General features: G+C 45.5%; 1 protein-coding gene across 1 annotated transcript in view; it reads right to left on the reverse strand.

The window, feature by feature from the left end:
* galnt16 (UDP-N-acetyl-alpha-D-galactosamine:polypeptide N-acetylgalactosaminyltransferase 16) overlaps nucleotides 1–18,153 on the reverse strand; it is a 160,923-nt gene extending 142,770 nt beyond the window's left edge. The window contains exon 1 of the mRNA XM_034194931.1: nucleotides 17,875–18,153. Within this exon, the coding sequence (XP_034050822.1) occupies nucleotides 17,875–18,075 (201 nt within the window). The 5' untranslated portion in view covers nucleotides 18,076–18,153. The remainder of the gene's footprint in view (nucleotides 1–17,874) is intronic.
* Between the last annotated feature and the right edge of the window lie 1,212 nt (nucleotides 18,154–19,365).

The following is a 19,365-nucleotide window of genomic DNA, read 5'->3' on the forward strand; positions in this document are numbered from 1 at the left end:
GGATACAGGCTGCTATGGCACAAGAAGACCAACCTGTTGCTTATAGTAGTAGATTACAGAAAATAAGGAAAGGGAACATTGAAATTTCCTTTTGTCATGTGTGCTTGTGTTTTGTGTGACTGACAAGTCAAAAAGCCAGACTTTTTAAATTACTGTATGTGAGATAGTTAAAACCAGCAAATTGTAATATTAGAAATGCAATGTCAATGTTTTGGTTAATAAATTACCAAATCTGGTAGGATGCATAGTATTTCCAATAAATGTATTTAAACTAAATTTTAGAAATATAAGTTTTTTGTATTTTATGGCAGCATTAAAAATTTTGTGAAATAATTTCTCATGTGATATCATAAAGTACTTAAAAAGTAATCAATTACCGCATGCATTTTTGAATCATCGTGATAAAGTTTAATAAGATGAAGACAGTTGAGAATATTTTTGATTTGTTAACATTATATCAGATGTACAGTGTCATTTGGGTAAAGCTACAGTTCTCAAGCGTGATCTAATTTTGGATTTTATGATACATCTTTTGAATCAGTGAACCAGTGAATCATAACATCAACTTAACTTTTGTAAGCAAAACATTTTTTTAATACAAAAATAGTCTTTTATTTTGTTGAGTTTCATATTACTGGCATTTTGTACATTATTTCGATACAGTTGCAATTTTATTATTTTATATCTAAAGACATTTAGATGTATTTTAGCCAAAATGATCCACGTCAGTTTAACAAATTGTTGCCAGGTTTGTCAGAAAAGCCTGTATTGTTTCACAATCTGTACAACTAACCCCACAATCAGATTCACATACAATTCTATGATCTAAATGACTAAATATTAGATAACAGATATAGAACCACTTATAGCATCAGAGCTCGGTGAACCAAATCACGGTCACGCTTGAGTAGGAGCTACATGTTAGTTGCAGATAACGGCGGACTGATGATCTGCATGAGAATCCCTGGGCAGATGTTGACAGTCCCGCGGTGTTGCTGGCACCACAGTGGCAGATGTGCAGGTGGAGCAGACTGCTGATTAAACAGTGAAACAGAATCAGCTTGGCGAGAGCGGCTCACACACTGTATGCCTGTAGAGAGGCTGGAAACGAGAGCGCTCAACAGAGTTGGGAAAAAGTAGAGGAAGTGCAAACAGATGGTACAGATGATGTCATCAGTGGCATAAACGCTGCTAATGAAGGGGCTTAAAGGGACTCGACTTTCTAGCTTTTCTGTACGTCTTCCCGATTTCACTGTGTCCTCTTGACCTTTGCGCTCCAGGTCACGTTGCCAGAACAAATGACACAGCTCGGTGACAAATCGAATGACCCTGCTCTGCAAATGAAACATTAGCAACAAACAGGTTTGACTTGGAAACACTGAGAGTTCAGAGAACAGTGGTGTTTGTTTGTGGTTCATAGAGCGTTTATAACGTCGGCTTGTAAGCTGCTCTGAATGTATGATATATTTGTATTCTCGCTCTGATCACACACAGATGACTCATGCTGGTTTCCGTTTGGTTGCATCTTCAGATCTCTACACCCTCAACCCGTGTGTGCACACTGATGCAGATTTTTCAGTACCCCCGTGCATAGGAGCAGGGGTGCTGAAAAGGGGAGAATAAGGAGAAGGATTCTAGGGGCCCATGATTGATAGGGGCCCAGAGAGGCCCCTAATACAATTATAATACTGACAAAATAGTATGGGGGGTGGCCCAGTAAGAGTTCTTTTCATGGGGCCAATAATCCCTGGCGGCGCCCCTGGATAGGGGTAAGTAAGGCATGCAGGGGTGTTGTTTTTGGGCAGTTTGTATGTGAAGAAAAAAAAGTGTTTTGATCTGATTTACACGTGGTCTAACTTGGTCAGCCAAGGATAAAGGGTAACAGTTTACTTGAAGGTGTCATCATAATAGTGACATAACACTGTCATAAGTGTTACATGACACAGTCATGACTGTGTCATAAACATTATGTAACGACAACTTGATATTTTTTGGGTTGTCTTGAATATGACAACTTGATATTTTTTGGGTTGTCTTGAATATGACAACTTGATATTTTTTGGGTTGTCTTGAATATGACAACTTGATATTTTTTGGGTTGTCTTGAATATGACAACTTGATATTAATCAAAGTGACATGACCAGAAGTTGTCTCTGGCCTTTTTTGTCTTCAGTTGTATGCCAACTTCTCAACTTGTCATGATAATAAAATATCAGATTTATAGCTTAGCCTACTAATTATAATTTAATTTTACTACTTGTCTACATACTAAATTACCTATACTACAATCTTCTCCTGTATTAATATTTAGCTTTTAATACCAACTCCTGTATATTATATAGTACCAAATTTATTGTATATGTTGTTTATGTTGGGAAAGTGTAGTGACACGGACCCACAACAGGGGGCGTAAATGAACGGACAATGGAAGAAGTCAAATTATAACACTTTACTGGTGTGAATGTCACAACCAAACACAGCAGAATCAGAATGTGCAACAGTCAATTAATAAAGGTGTCGTGTGGGCAGGCTCGACGATAGGAGACGCCCGTCAGGAAACGAACCGGAACCACACGATTTCCACCGCCACCTGAACCCGAGGAATACTGGAACCGCCAAGTCCCGGAGTCCCCAGGTGGCCACCTCTCCGGCGTGTCGGATCTGGTACTGCTGGCAGAAAGCAAAAGACAGTCAAAGGGTGGGTGTGTGAACACCCAGTAACAATGGTGGGAATGCCACCTCCACCTCTCACTCAACACGTTGCAGTGGTCTCAGAGGAAAAGGAGCGCCGTCATGCACAGCCTCCACCAAAACGACCGGTTCTCCTGCAAACACTCACAATCACAGATTTATAAATCTCAAAAAAAGGCTGAGAGTAGTACCTCCAAATGAAGACGATATCTCGGCAGTTTGGTGGAGGTGTCTTCCTGCTTTTATACCAGATGTATGGATTAGTGACAGCTGTCACAGATGATGGGTGACAGCTGTCACCACGGCTTGTTCCTGAGACGGCAGCGCCCTCTTGTGCCTGAAGCCCGCACTTCAGGCAGGGCGCCTTCTGGTGGTGGGCCAGCAGTACCTCCTCTTCTGGCGGCCCACACAACAGGACCCCCCCCTCAACGGGCGCCTCCTGGCGCCCGACCAGGCTTGTCCGGGTGGTGACGATAGAAATCGGCCAGGAGGGCCGGGTCCAGGATGAAGCTCCTCTTCACCCAGGAGCGTTCTTCGGGCCCATACCCCTCCCAGTCCACCAAATACTGGAAACCCCGGCCCATGCAGCGGAGGTCCAAGAGCCGGCGAACTGTCCAAGCCGGCTCCCCGTCGATAATACGGGCAGGAGGCGGCGCTGGACCGGGTGCACAGAGGGGCGAGGTGTGATGCGGTTTAATCCTGGAGACATGAAAGACCTGAGGATGGGGAAGGGTCCAATGAAATGGTCCTTCAATTTGGGGGACTCGACCTGGAGAGGAATGTCCTTGGTGGAAAGCCACACCTCCTGCCCGGGCTGGTAAGTAGGGGCCGGGGACCGTCGACGGTCTGCATGGGCTTTAGCCCTCGTCCAGGCCCTCAACAAGGCCGAACGGGCGGTGCGCCACACCCGACGGCATCTCCGCAGGTGTGCCTGGACCGAGGGCACACCGACCTCTCCCTCCACCAAAGGAAACAAAGGGGGCTGGTACCCCAGACACACCTCGAACGGGGAGAGGCCGGTGGCAGAGGACACCTGGCTGTTATGAGCGTACTCGATCCAGGCCAGATGTTCACTCCAAGCCGTCGGGTGTGCGGAGGTCGTGCACCTGAGGGCCTGCTCCAACTCCTGGTTGGCCCGTTCGACCTGTCCGTTAGTCTGCGGGTGATACCCAGACGAGAGGCTTACAGTGGCCCCCAGTTCCCGGCAGAAACTTCTCCACACCTGCGAGGAGAACTGGGGACCGCGATCCGAAACGATGTCTGTTGGTATCCCATGCAGCCGGACAACATGGTGGACGAGGAGATCCGCCGTCTCCTGGGCCGACGGGAGCTTCGGGAGGGCCACGAAGTGGGCCGCCTTGGAGAAACGGTCCACTATCGTGAGTATGGTGGTGTGTCCCCGGGACGGCGGGAGGCCCGTGACAAAATCCAGACCGATGTGGGACCAGGGGCGGTGAGGCACAGGAAGTGGCTGTAGAAGTCCCTGTGCCTTCTGGTGGTCAGCCTTGCCCCTGGCGCAGGTGGTGCAGGCCTGGATGTAAGCCCGGACATCAGTCTCCAGGGTCCTATGCACCCCTGGGTGGCAGGAGAGTTTGGACCCGTGACAGAAGTCCAGGACGGCAGCCCTGGCCTCTGGTGGGACGTATAGTCTGTTCTTCGGTCCTGTTCCGGGATCCGGGCTCCGTGCCAGGGCCTCCCGGACGGTCTTCTCCACGTCCCAGGTCAGAGCAGCCACGATAGTGGACTCCGGGAGAATGGGTTCCGGTGGATCCGACAGCTCGGTCTTGACTTCCTGTTCATGCACCCGGGACAGGGCATCCGATCTTTGGTTTTTGGTCCCGGGGCGGTAGGTGATCCGGAAGTCAAAACGGCCGAAAAACAGTGACCAGCGGGCTTGCCTGAGGTTCAGTCGCTTGGCGGTCCTGATATACTCCAGGTTCCGGTGGTCAGTGAAAACCGTGAAAGGCACAGACGCTCCCTCCAGCAGGTGTCTCCACTCCTCAAGGGCCTCTTTCACCGCAAGGAGCTCTCGATTGCCCACGTCATAGTTCCGCTCTGCTGGGGTCAACCTGCGGGAAAAATAGGCACACAGGTGAAGAACCTTATCGGTTTCTCCGCTCTGGGATAGCACGGCTCCTATCCCTGAGTCAGAGGCGTCCACTTCAACCACAAACTGGCGACCAGGATCGGGCTGCACCAAGACCGGTGCAGTCGAGAACCGGCGTTTCAACTCCCTAAACGCGGCTTCGCACCGATCCGACCAGGTGAAGGGAACTTTTGGTGAGGTCAGGGCCGTCAGGGGGCTAACAACCTGACTAAACCCCTTAATGAACCTCCTGTAGAAATTTGCGAAGCCGAGGAACTGTTGCAGCTTCCTACGGCTTGTAGGTTGGGGCCAGTCTCTCACCGCTGCGACCTTGGCCGGATCCGGGGCGACGGAGTCGGAGGAGATGATAAACCCCAGGAAGGACAAAGAAGTGCGGTGAAACTCACACTTCTCGCCCTTCACAAACAACCGGTTCTCCAACAACCGCTGCAGGACCTGACGTACATGCCGTACATGGGTCTCAGGGTCCGGAGAAAAGATGAGTATATCATCCAGATATACGAAGACGAATCAGTGCAGGAAGTCCCGCAAGACGTCATTAACCAAAGCTTGGAACGTCGCGGGGGCGTTAGTGAGGCCGAACGGCATGACCAGGTACTCAAAATGACCTAACGGGGTGTTAAATGCCGTCTTCCATTCGTCTCCCTTCCGGATCCGAACTAGGTGGTATGCGTTCCTAAGATCCAACTTTGTGAAGATTCTGGCTCCATGCAGGGGGGTGAACACTGAATCCAACAAAGGCAACGGGTATCGGTTGCGAACCGTGATCTCGTTCAGCCCCCGATAATCAATGCATGGACGAAGACCGCCATCTTTTTTTCCCACAAAAAGAAACCCGCTCCCATCGGAGAGGTGGAGTTACGGATCAGCCCGGCAGCTAAAGAGTCCCGGATATAGGTCTCCATCGATTTGCGCTCAGGTTGGGAGAGGTTGTACAGCCTGCTGGACGGGAACTCCACGCCTGGCAACAAATCGATGGCACAATCATATGGACGGTGCGGGGGAAGAGAGAGTGCCCGATCCTTGCTAAAAACGTCAGCAAGATCGTGGTACTCAACCGGCACCGCCGACAGATTGGGGGGTACTTGGACCTGCTCCTTAGCCTGGGAACCGGGAGGAACCGAGGATCCCAAACACCTCCGATGGCAGGTTTCGCTCCACTGTACCACCACCCCGGACGGCCAATCAATCCGGGGATTGTGTTTCAACATCCAGGGGAACCCCAGAATCACACGGGAGGTAGAAGGAGTCACAAAAAACTCAATCTCCTCCCTATGATTCCCTGACACTACCAGAGTTACTGGTGGTGTCTTGTGTGTGAGTAAAGGGAGTAGGGTGCCATCTAGTGCTCGCACCTGCAATGGTGTAGGTAGCGCCACCAGAGGGAGCCCTACCTCCCTGGCCCATCTGCTGTCTAACAGATTCACTTCTGACCCTGTGTCTACCAGTGCTGAGGCCTGAAGGGTTAAATCCCCACTAAGGATTGTAACTGGGAGTCGTGCGGCAATATGTGTGTGTCCCACGTGAATTTTTTGGCCCACCCTAAGCCCAGTCTCTAGGGGCGGGCATTGGTGTTTAACCGTTCGGGGCAATCGCTCAATTGATGCTCCATTGAGCCACAAACAAAACACGCCCCGCGTGGAAACCTCCTCTGTCTATTAGGTGGTCTAAATGTGGCCCTGCTCGTGTCCATAGCTTCGTCAGCAGGGGGAGCTGTCGCCCCACGGGACGTAGATGCCAGGGAGCGTGGGAAGGGCGGACCTTTCTCGGACCCGGAAGGAAGAGGGACGGCGCGCGCCCGGCCACGTCCTTCGTCTCGTTCCCGACGGCGTTCCTCCAACCGATTGTCTAACCGTATAACGAGATCAATAAGCCCATCTAATTCCCGCGGTTCATCCTTGGCCACTAGGTGCTCCTTTAGGACTGACGACAGTCCGTTTACAAAGGCGGCGCGGAGTGCAGCGTTATTCCAGCCGGACCTCGCAGCCGCGATGCGGAAGTCGACTGCATAAGCGGCTGCGCTCCGGCGTCCCTGTCTCATCGACAGCAGCACGGTTGAAGCGGTCTCTCCCGTTAGGGTGATCAAACACAGTTCTGAACTCCCTCACAAACCCAGTGTATGTGTGAAGGAGCCATGAATTTTGCTCCCAAAGCGCCGTAGCCCAAGCGCGTGCCTCTCCCCGAAGCAGAGTGATCACATAAGCTATTTTGCTTGCGTCTGACGCGTACATGACGGGACGTTGTGCGAAGATGAGCGAACACTGCATAAGAAAGCCTGCGCACGTCTCCACACAACCTCCGTACGGCTCAGGAGGGCTTATGTATGCTTCAGGGGATGGTGGGAGGGGTTGTTGGACCACCACTGGAACGTTAATATCTAGCACAGGATCGACAGGAGGAGGAGCTGCAGCAGCGCCCTGAGCGCTCGCCGCCACTTGCGCGGAGAGAGCCTCCACCCTGCGGTTCAGGAGGATGTTTTGCTCGGCTATTTGATCCATTCGAGCCGTAAAGGCGGTGAGAATATGCTGTAGCTCACCAATCACGCCTCCTGCAGATGCCTGCGCTCCCTGCTCTCCCATTGGTTGTTCAACAGCCTGGTGACGCCCCTCGGAGTCCATGACGCTGGCCGAGATATCCTGTTGGGAAAGTGTAGTGACATGGACCCACAACAGGGGGCGTAAATGAACGGACAATGGAAGAAGTCAAATTATAACACTTTACTGGTGTGAATGTCACAACCAAACACAGCAGAATCAGAATGTGCAACAGTCAATTAATAAAGGTGTCGTGTGGGCAGGCTCGACGATAGGAGACGCCCGTCAGGAAACGAACCGGAACCACACGATTTCCACCGCCACCTGAACCCGAGGAATACTGGAGCCGCCAAGTCCCGGAGTCCCCGGGTGGCCACCTCTCCAGCGTGTCGGATCTGGTACTGCTGGCAGAAAGCAAAAGACAGTCAAAGGGTGGGTGTGTGAACACCCAGTAACAATGGTGGGAATGCCACCTCCACCTCTCACTCAACACATTGCAGTGGTCTCAGAGGAAAAGGAGCGCCGTCATGCACAGCCTCCACCAAAACGACCGGTTCTCCTGCAAACACTCACAATCACAGATTTATAAATCTCAAAAAAAGGCTGAGAGTAGTACCTCCAAATGAAGATGATATCTCGGCAGTTTGGTGGAGGTGTCTTCCTGCTTTTATACCAGATGTATGGATTAGTGACAGCTGTCACAGATGATGGGTGACAGCTGTCACCACGGCTTGTTCCTGAGGCGGCTGCGCCCTCTCGTGCCTGAAGCCCGCACTTCAGGCAGGGCGCCTTCTGGTGGTGGGCCAGCAGTACCTCCTCTTCTGGCAGCCCACACAACAGTTTATTACCCTTAATATTTAAGTATAAGTTATATATATGATGTCTTATCTATCTTATGTCTTATTATTTATTATATATATATCCGTTTTTCATGAGCCACTTGGGTTGGGAGAGTTCCCATGGGATAAAAAAGCTTTTCAACCTACCATTCCTGGTTCTCAAGACCAGGCACTTAAGTGGCTCTACTCTAGTCTTTTCTACTCATCTATTTTACTCTTCCTTTTTAGATATTTAAATATACCTTAGTATACACAGTTTCACCTTAGAATTGGAATATAATATATAAGATATACTTTACTGAATTTTCATGACAAAAACCGAATGACACTTAACGACAGCAGTCATAAACATTTATGACAGTGGCATAATGTTTATGACACGTTCATGACTGTGTCATGTAACAGTTAGGACAGTTAGGACAGTGTCATGTCACTATTATGACGATACCTTCAAGCAAAGTGTTACCGGATAAAGTGACTTCACAGAAGTGGATCTGGGAGGGTGCCAACCCCCCCACCCCACCCCCACCCCTTGAGCCACTGACCATACACTGCAAAAATGGTCCCTCTCAAAATAAGACAAATAATCCAAAATCTAGCTAAGCAGTCTAGTATTAGGCAAAAGAATCTGCCAATGGGGTAAGAAAAAATTACTTGGTTAGAATTCTCAAAGCTAACAAAATGTCTAGGCACTGAATAATCAAAATGTGCCTTAAAACTAGACACAATTCTTATTTTAAGATTAGCTACTGTCTTAAAATAAGGAAAACAATTTTGTTCCTTCGCTTGGATAATTTGAAATCCATTGCCTTTCCAGCTTGATATTAGCTGGAAAAACTTTTGAAAAAATGAAATACATTTTCTCAAAATAAGACATTTTTTCTTATGTAAAAAATGCTTGACAAGATTATTTTTCTGTTTTAGACAAAAATTAAGTCAAATTTTCTTTACTTTCTTAGATATCAGTTTTTGCAGTGTAGGTGTGCTAAAATATGGGAAAGGCCTTGCATAATCAAAAGCTGATTGATTAACACGGCTGCGTTCAGAATGAAAGGAACCAGAGGGCTGATGCACACCCTGCACGTTCTACACACCACAATATAAATGTACAAATAAATATACGAGGGCTGTCAATAAAGTATAGGTCCTTTTTATTTTTTTCAAAAACTATATGGATTTCATTCATATGTTTTTACATCAGACATGCTTGAACCCTCGTGCGCATGCGTGAGTTTTTACACGCCTGTCGGTGACGTCATTCGCCTGTGAGCACTCCTTGTGGGAGGAGTCGTCCAGCCCCTCGTCGGAATTCCTTTGTCTGAGAAGTTGCTGAGAGACTGGCGCGTTGTTTGATCAAAATTTTTTCTAAACCTGTGAGACACATCGAAGTGGACACGGTTCGAAAAATTAAGGTGGTTTTCAGTGAAAATTTTAACGGCTGATGAGAGATTTTGAGGTGATACTGTTGCTTTAAGGACTTCCCACGGTGCGAGACGTCGCTCAGCGCTCTCAGCCGCCATCGTCAGCCTGTTCAAGCTGAAAACCTCCACATTTCAGGCTCTAATGATCCAGGACGTCGTGAGAGAACAGAGAAGTTTCAGAAGAAGTCGGTTTCAGCATTTTATCCAGATATTCCACTGTTAAAGGAGATTTTTTTAATGAAAGACGTGCGGACGGGTCTGCGTGTCGGGACGCAGCCGACGCGGTGCGGCGGCACAGGAAAAGCACCTCCGTGTTGATAACCATTTGTAAAATCCAGGTGGCTTTTGATGGCTTTCAGTGGAGTGAGTGTATGAGAAATTGTTTAACAGCAGGACATGTTCCAACTTGTCCTTAAGGCTTCCAACAGAGGTGTTTTTCCTGTGGCGGAGCGTCGCGGCGGCTGCGAGCCGACACGCGGACCCATCCGCACGTCTTTCATTAAAAAAAATCTCCTTTAACAGTGGAATATCCGGATAAAATGCTGAAACCGACTTCTTCTGAAACTTCTCTGTTCTCTCACGACGTCCTGGATCAATAGAGCCTGAAATGTGGAGGTTTTAAGCTTGAAACAGGCTGACGACGGCGGCTGAGAGCGCTGCGCAACGTCTCGCACCGTGGGAAGTCCTTAAAGTGACAGTATCACCTCAAAATCTCTCATCAGCCGTTAAAATTTTCACTGAAAACCAGCTTAATTTTTCGAACCGTGTCCACTTCGATGTGTCTCACAGGTTTAGAAAAAATTTTGATCAAACAACGCGCCAGTCTCTCAGCAACTTCTCAGACAAAGGAATTCCGACGAGGGGCTGGACGACTCCTCCCACAAGGAGTGCTCACAGGCGAATGACGTCACCGACAGGCGTGGAAAAACTCACGCATGCGCACAAGGGTTCAAGCATGTCTGACGTAAAAACATATGAATGAAATCCATATAGTTTTTGAAAAAAATAAAAAGGACCTATACTTTATTGTCAGACCTCGTACATATGTCTGTAATGGTAGTTTTGACTATGTATCGCTGCAACATTCATACCAATCAGTCACATTTATTTCGCTGATCAATATATGATTCAGATCATCCATTTGGGTTTTGTGGTTGTTGAAATAAACAGAAAAAAAAATACTTTTTTGAACCATATTTTCCTTGACAGTGACCTTTGATCAAACTACAGAATTTAATCACCTCTTGATATCTATGCAAATAATATTCCCACCACGTCTGAAGGAAATCCAGCCAGACATTCTTGAGTTATCTTGTCCACACACACACACACACACATACACACTAGAGAATACAATACTCTGCTATACTGAAGATTTTCCAATAGATTTCCAGTGTTTAAACTAAAAATTGTGTTTTAAACACAGTGACTAGACTGAGTGTTTAGCTTTCCAAATTGCCTTAGAATGCAGGAAAAAGGCCTATTGCACTGCCGCTGCTTGATTTGGAGATGAGTCTGTTCAAAGTGTGACTGAAGGGAAGCTGGTGTTTCAGGCTGAGCTGCTGCTGCTGCTTTAGTGGCACTACTAATGGGCATTTGTTTATTTTCTATTATGTAAATTTAGCTTTAGAGTTACAGGTCCAGTTTGTCAGGATGCACTCTTCTCATATGTCACCATATCCATCTGCCTTGGATCCTGGATGGCAGCCATCCAGGCAGACAAACAGCCCAACTCCACCTCTTAAAAGTAACCATCTATATGTCACAGCCAGGTGGAAATGAGGGCATCCACTAGGCCTTCTCCAGTCACTGGTGTCTTTAACACTTAGGCACTTAGATCACGCCCAGAGAAAGGCACCACATGGCCAAAATCTTATAGGTGATGTTCCCTCATAAGAATCTTCTAAGTCTCTCTAAGTAACTGTTCAGTTGACACAAAGTCAGTTCAGAGGTTCCCCAAGATCCTCCAAAGAGACCAGGTACCAAAGACATAAGCCATCACCTTTGATTGCAGCCAAACAGTAAGACAGGAAGCGCCGGGACCCTAAAGACTTAGTTGGATATTAACTGGGCACCGTATAGAGCCCGACCGATATGGATTTTTTGAAGCCGATGCCGATAACGATATTTGGATGAAAAAAATGCCGATAATCGATAAATCGGCTGATTTGCTGATAGCTGATAAATCAGCCGATCAGCTGAATGTTTCAACCTCTTAGCAGTAAATGAAAGTTTTTCATGCTAGAAATAAGGTCTACACAATGTAGGCTTAATAAAAAGCGTGACCAACACAATGAAGCACATTTGACACATTACTACATAAACTGAGTTAATCAAACTGAGTTGAACTTAATTGTATGCTTTTGTCAGCCGATCAGTGCAGTGTGAAGGCGAACTACGGTGGCCGGTGATGAACACATTTAAGCAGGGGTGTAAGCAACTCAGTTGAATGGAGTCAGAGCTCCATCTACTGGACTAACGGTGCAAGGACATTTTACACTGCCGACACAAACATTATTTCAGTAACTGATCTGTTTATGAGAAATTATTGCGTTCTATTGGCAAAATTTTGGCCGATAGTGAGTACTTTGAAAAGGGCTTATATCGGCCGATAATATCGTCCGGCACTAGCACCGTAATCTCGTCTGAGGGTGGGTGATAAAGCGCTGAAATGAAAGCGCATATGTTACTTCCGGGACAGCCAAATTATCGACAAGTCACTCTTCTGACCCATTATTCACATTAAAGCTCGCTAAAACGTACTGACATGACCTCTCCCATTTGCCTCGTCTTCCCTTCTCCACCGGGAACAGAAAAACTGCACTTTTAGCGACTGCTTCGGTGATTGCAGCCAAAAACAAAACAGTACATCATCTTTCTGTGTGAAGTGATGCTGTGTTTGTACTGCGCAATGGCAGGCTGTCCCCAGAAGTGGTCAAATCCCGCGATATCACACAGGGGTTCAAATGAGACTACGCTGCCCCATTCTCCTCCAAAAATATCAGCATCACCAAACACGTCTTTCCAGAGACCCCATGACACCTTAAACTCTTGGTCAAGGACCCACAGGTCACCTGACCCAGAGTGACAGGATTATTTATTTATTAGTAAATATTTATTAGCATTATTATTATTGTTATTATTTATTAATGGGCTTTATCGCCTTGGTGTCTGTTGGATGCTTTTGGCTGTTATTAAGAGCCATAAGTGTCATTTATAAAGGTCTGTGTAGAATCACAACCAGTGTTGTACAGTAACAAAGTAAAAATACTTCACTACTGTACTTAAGTACATTTTGGAGACTTTGTACTTTTTGTACTTGAGCTTTTTTTAATTCAGCTTACTTTCACTTTTACTTCACTACATTTCCAACCTTAATTGCATACTTCTACTCCGATACATTTTCTATGCGCCATGCCGTTACTCATTACAAAAAACCACACACACACACACACACACACACACACACACACACACACACACACACACACACACACACACACACACACACACACACACACACGAAAAAAGTTGTGTTTTCACCCAGAGACACCACTGATTACTAGTGACTGCAACGAAGTCAGGCCGATTTGTCATGAGGCATGTCCGGTAGGCTTTTTTGCAGTTGCGCACTTGGGGGGCGTTTGTCAGGAAAATGATCATTTCTCTACATTGATTCCAGACCTGCCTGCAGCGGGTCTGTAATCAACTTTTCTGCAGTGTGGCTTTGCTTTGAACCTTGAACCAATCGAAGCAGTGATTTGCAGGTCGAAGCAGTGCTTCGATCTACCATTCGTGGATTTTATGTCACTTTATCCTAATTTTTTCCCGCTAAAACCCTAAAGAGCATATGTCTGTGAGTAATATTTAATATTTTTATGTTTAACCGACCTGTCATGGTCTTCTGAAACAGTTGATAGATGTATTTTATAACTTAAAAACGGGGCCGATGCTAATGCGTTAGCATGTCTATGGCGTTTTCTATGTTAAGTTAGCATTAAGCTGTTTGCATCAGCATGTTTGTGTTGATTTGTTTTCTGTATAATTAATGGCTCAGCATTCGTTGTCGTAAAAGAGTCAAATTGTAATTTTTTTAATTTATTTTTATTCATATATTATAGCAACAATAATAGTCTACATAATAGACAATAATAGTCAATAATAATAGACTAATAATGTTACAATACAATTATAGAGAAAGAGACAAAAAGAACCTAATGAAACAAAACACAACAGAAAAGATAAAACCATGTAACAATGAAAATAAATAAATACATATAGAAATAAATGTTTCCTGTGAACACCTAGTGAGTAGCCTACTCTCGTTTAGGTTTTGAAACCTTGTTTCTGAAGTGGTTTTGTGTGATGTGCACAATTTTCAGTACTATGACTAATACTACCAGTCATTTACAAGTCTAGATAAACTTTTATTAAAAAAAATCAGTCCGTTTTTGATTATTAACATTTACTTGTACTTTTACTTCCAATACTTGAGTACATTTAGTTGTACATTGTTTGTCATACTTAATTAAAATAAATACTAGATACTTTAAGACTTTTACTTGAGTAGTATTTCAATCAGTGACTTGAACTTCTACCAAAGTAATTTTTTAATGGGTATCTGTACTTTTACTTAAGTATGATTTTCCGGTACTTTATACGACACTAATCACAACTAACACTGTCGGTATGCACAAAGTTGGAAACATGAATTACTAAGAGGTGCATAAGCATAGACCTCTTTTATAAATCACAGGCAAATCAAATTTTACACACACACACACACACACACACACACACACACACACACACACACACACACACACACACACACACACACACACACACACACACACAAACATTCATTTATTCACAATGCTATTTCTGAATAAAGCACAGACATAAAGACATGGATGACCTCTAATTTCCTGCTTTTAAACTCAGATAAAACTGAAGTTATTGTACTTGGCCCCACAAATCTTAGAAACATGGTGTCTAACCAGATCCTTACTCTGGATGGCATTACCCTGACCTCTAGTAATACTGTGAGAAATCTTGGAGTCATTTTTGATCAGGATATGTCATTCAATGCGCATATTAAACAAATATGTAGGACTGCTTTTTGCATTTGCGCAATATCTCTAAAATTAGAAAGGTCTTGTCTCAGAGTGATGCTGAAAAACTAATTCATGCATTTATTTCCTCTAGGCTGGACTATTGTAATTCATTATTATCAGGTTGTCCTAAAAGTTCCCTGAAAAGCCTTCAGTTAATTCAAAATGCTGCAGCTAGAGTACTGACAGGGACTAGAAGGAGAGAGCATATCTCACCCATATTGGCCTCTCTTCATTGGCTTCCTGTTAATTCTAGAATAGAATTTAAAATTCTTCTTCTTACTTATAAGGTTTTGAATAATCAGGTCCCATCTTATCTTAGGGACCTCATAGTACCATATCACCCCAATAGAGCGCTTCGCTCTCAGACTGCAGGCTTACTTGTAGTTCCTAGGGTTTGTAAGAGTAGAATGGGAGGCAGAGCCTTCAGCTTTCAGGCTCCTCTCCTCTGGAACCAGCTCCCAATTCGGATCAGGGAGACAGACACCCTCTCTACTTTTAAGATTAGGCTTAAAACTTTCCTTTTTGCTAAAGCTTATAGTTAGGGCTGGATCAGGTGACCCTGAACCATCCCTTAGTTATGCTGCTATAGACTTAGACTGCTGGGGGGTTCCCATGATGCACTGAGTGTTTCTTTCTCTTTTTGCTCTGTATGCACCACTCTGCATTTAATCATTAGTGATTGATCTCTGCTCCCCTCCACAGCATGTCTTTCTCCTGGTTCTCTCCCTCAGCCCCAACCAGTCCCAGCAGAAGACTGCCCCTCCCTGAGCCTGGTTCTGCTGGAGGTTTCTTCCTGTTAAAAGGGAGTTTTTCCTTCCCACTGTCGCCAAGTGCTTGCTCACAGGGGGTCATTTTGACAGTTGGGGTTTTTCTGTAATTATTGTATGGCTTTGCCTTGCAATATGAAGCGCCTTGGGGCAACTGTTTGTTGTGATTTGGCGCTATATAAATGAAATTGATTTGATTTGATATTAATATGAAGTCGTGTATACGTCAACATAATATTTTACTGATATGAAATGCAAAATCTGTGGTACTGGCTGCTTTATTTTTCTTAAAATTTAGGCTTGACTTATTTTTCATTCAGTCAAAAAAAGTTACTGAACAACAAGGTTTACTATGCACTCTAATCCCCAATGTTCAAATTAATTAAAAAGACTAAGTAGTGTCAACTCGAAGTTTAAAGAAAACATTTGACTTACTTAAATATTTCAAGTTTGTGTAACATGGTCTTGCTTTTTGAGTAAATTAAATTCAGATTTTTTGATTGACGTGAACTAATTGTATTGTAATTGTCTATAACTAATTGTAAGCAAAACTTCAAAGTATAACTTAACCACAACTTAAAAGAATTAAGCAATTATGTATAGAAATATTTGAGCTGACTTAGTGCACTCTTATGCATAAAATGTTGAATTTAATTGATAAAGTTAAGGTAACTTTTTCCACATAACATTGTTAATTAAGTGCAAAACAATATTGTAGTTGAAATTAATTAAATCAAATGAAACATTATTACTTAAATCCCAATATTGTTTTGCACTTAACTGACAGTTATGTGGAAAAAGTTACCTTAACTTTATCAATTAAAATCAACATTTTATTTCTTAGAGTGAACGCTTTAGCAGGGGTGGTGGCCAAGTGGTTAGCGTTCTTGGTTTTGGTGCAGAAGGTTCCTGGTTCAAACTCCACCCCTTGCCACATCTCTCTATGTAATGTGGAGTTGCGTTAGGAAGGGCATCTGGTGTAAAATTTGTGTCAGCTCAACATGCAGATCCACCTTGGATCTGCTGTGGTGACCCTGAGTGAAAAACAAGGGAGCAGCTGAAGGGACTTACTTTTACTTAATGAACACTTTAATTTAATTGTAATCATGAGGTACGAGTAGCATATAATCAAAACTTTTAAGGTCTGGGAACAATTGACTTTATGTTTATGAACTCAAAAATATTGTGGCAGCTGATTACCTCAGTATTTTTGAGTTTTGCTAACTTGTTTGGGTTTACAGTGTGTAATAAACACAGTATATAAAAGATTTTCACTCAAATTGGGCAAAACGTCCCGTCCAATCACAATACATTTTCATTAAAAACCCCTTGCATATACCGGAGAGAGCAGTCTGGATGTGCCCAGTAACAGAGGTATGAAATGAAGTTCAGCATTGACACTCGCTGATTCGAGGAAAGTGGGTACCGTATTCCCTTGATTAGAAGCCCGGCCATTTATTTTTTCAAACCGTGCTCAGACCCGGCACCTAAACGAGGCAGGGCATAATAAAAAATAAGTATGGAAATTACTTATCTGACGCCATCACAGCCTCCCAGTGGGATATGTATAATTTCAGCAGAAAAAATATGTACAAATTTTTGTGCACTACTTTTTCACACATTTTGCTGCTAATTTTTCATGAGAATGGGCTGTTTTCGAGCATGAAGTACATTTTAAGCGTGAGCTAAAACCTGTAAGTTGATTATGTATTATTCATTTATTAATTGATGTTTTTGTTGCCATTATGGCGACATATGAAGAAAATAAATTGTTGTTAATATGATTTTGAATTTTTCTCATGTCTAAAGGTTGCACTTGAAATAATGAAAATAAAGCACGTCTGGTGTCTCTGGACGTCCTGACCCAGCTCCCAGCATGTTGACAACCTGGACAGTTCGCTGCGAGCCACAACAGGGGCGCAACGACCCCGCGCGCCTCCGTGCGCGGAATGACCGGAGGACACAGATCAGACCTGACCGGAACACGCCTACCATACGCCTCGTGAGCGCACCGAAAGGTTATATGTGTTCCACCTCACGTACGAGCGAGAGGCTTTAGAGGCGTTTGCGCATGACGCACGGGATTTATGAAAAGCCTCTTATAGGTATTTGACGTCCTCCCGTGCACATGCAAGGGCAGGAAAGCTCGAACACGCGCACACAGGGCTGTTTATAAAGCGCAGGCACGTAGGGGAGCTGGGTCGGTTTAGATCCGCGCGTGCTAGTGGGCCTACAAAAAAAAAAAAAAAAAAAAGCAGCAGCCGCGACATCCAGCTGTGCGCCATCAGCTCCATCTCCATCCTCCAGCACGCATCAGTATGCAACGCGCGCGCGCGCGCACACACACACACACACACACACACACGCTCCTGCAGCGGCAGCGCCGCGCGCACTCACAATCAGCGGGATGGTCCTGTCGTCCCGGTGGATCTCCAGCCGGCCGGGGGCCACCTTCGGCCCGTGGCTCCTGCCGCGGGGCTGGGACGCCGACGACGCCGCGGACGCATGCGGCTTGCTGTCCTGCCACAGGTAATAAAACGTGCCCAGGATCCACGCCACGGTCAGAATGGCGATAGCGTTGGCCCGAATCCTGCGCATGCTGAGCCCATACGTGGGCTCCGGAGGCGAGCCCGGCCGGATCAGGTGTGTGTTTCCGCTACCGGGAGGTGGAGCGCGGGCGGCAGGAGGTGATGAGCCTGAGCGCAGCGCGCGCGCACCCACACGCACACGCAGAGGTAGAGAAAGAGAGAGTGAAACGAAAGAAAGAGAGAATGCGCGCGCGTCGCTCCGCGAGAACAGGCGCTGCTGCCGCTGCTGTGGGATTTGCGCACTGACAGAGCGGCGGTCCTAGCGCCCGAGCGCACGAGCCCTCACCTCCGCCCCGCACGCGCACGCGTCTGAGTTTTCAGCGTCATAGAGGTTCAGGTTAACAGGCGTGATGACGTGATAATAATGACACATTAAAGCTCGTGACGCACGGTCTGCTCTGCTTTTACTGCTCTTGTCTCACACCTTTACAGCCCGGCTGCTGCTGCTTTTTGCCACAAACCAGATCCCCACCCCCTCCACGTGGGGTGATGGGGCATCACCCCCTACCACCCCAAAGTGGTGTCAGTTTTGCCTCCTAATAAAGACACTTTGTGTGGCTTGTCATTGATTTTATGAAATTATATTGATATTGATATTAATCCTGTTCCTTCCTTCCTTCCTTCCTTCCTTCCTTACTATTGCGTAGTTTGGGGTTTCACCCATGATGGTTGAACACTCAGGCCCAGTTTGCTGATTGACATTAAACATGTGGCTCCACTCTGCCTGAGTGTAATTATCAAAAACACACAGAATCTAAGCAGGATACACAGTAAGGCAGCTGGGAACACCTACTCTGTAACCCCCTCCACCCCACAACTAAGCAAAACCAATTATTTTTAGGTCACTTAGAGCATTACAACACAATCAAAATTAAAACCCAACCCAAACCCAAAATTAAAAAACTGGCATCAATCCAGATAATAAAGATGACCTCCAATCTAGTTTTTTTTTTTTTTTTTTTATACATTAAAAAAGTAGAGCAGGTATCAGTGGATAAGTAACTGGCTTTGAATCTCTGTTTATGCCACTTGGCCGTGTCCTTGAACAAGACATACTGGCCTTGGTTGGGGAAGTAACCTGCATTGGACTGGTGTCTCCGTCCAGGGGGAGTCGTAAACTCTCATCTGCTTCGTGGTACAGAATCCAGAGATACGGACCAACACTAATGGGCCTCAGGGACCACATAGCACTTATTTATCCATTAAAAGCCACTAAAACAACATATCAAGGGCTTCATTAAAAAAATATATTCCATGAAACAAATAAATTTATGCCAAAATGGCTGCCAAATGACTGCTT

This window comes from Thalassophryne amazonica, chromosome 19 (assembly GCF_902500255.1).
Source record: "Thalassophryne amazonica chromosome 19, fThaAma1.1, whole genome shotgun sequence".
Taxonomy (NCBI): domain Eukaryota; kingdom Metazoa; phylum Chordata; class Actinopteri; order Batrachoidiformes; family Batrachoididae; genus Thalassophryne; species Thalassophryne amazonica.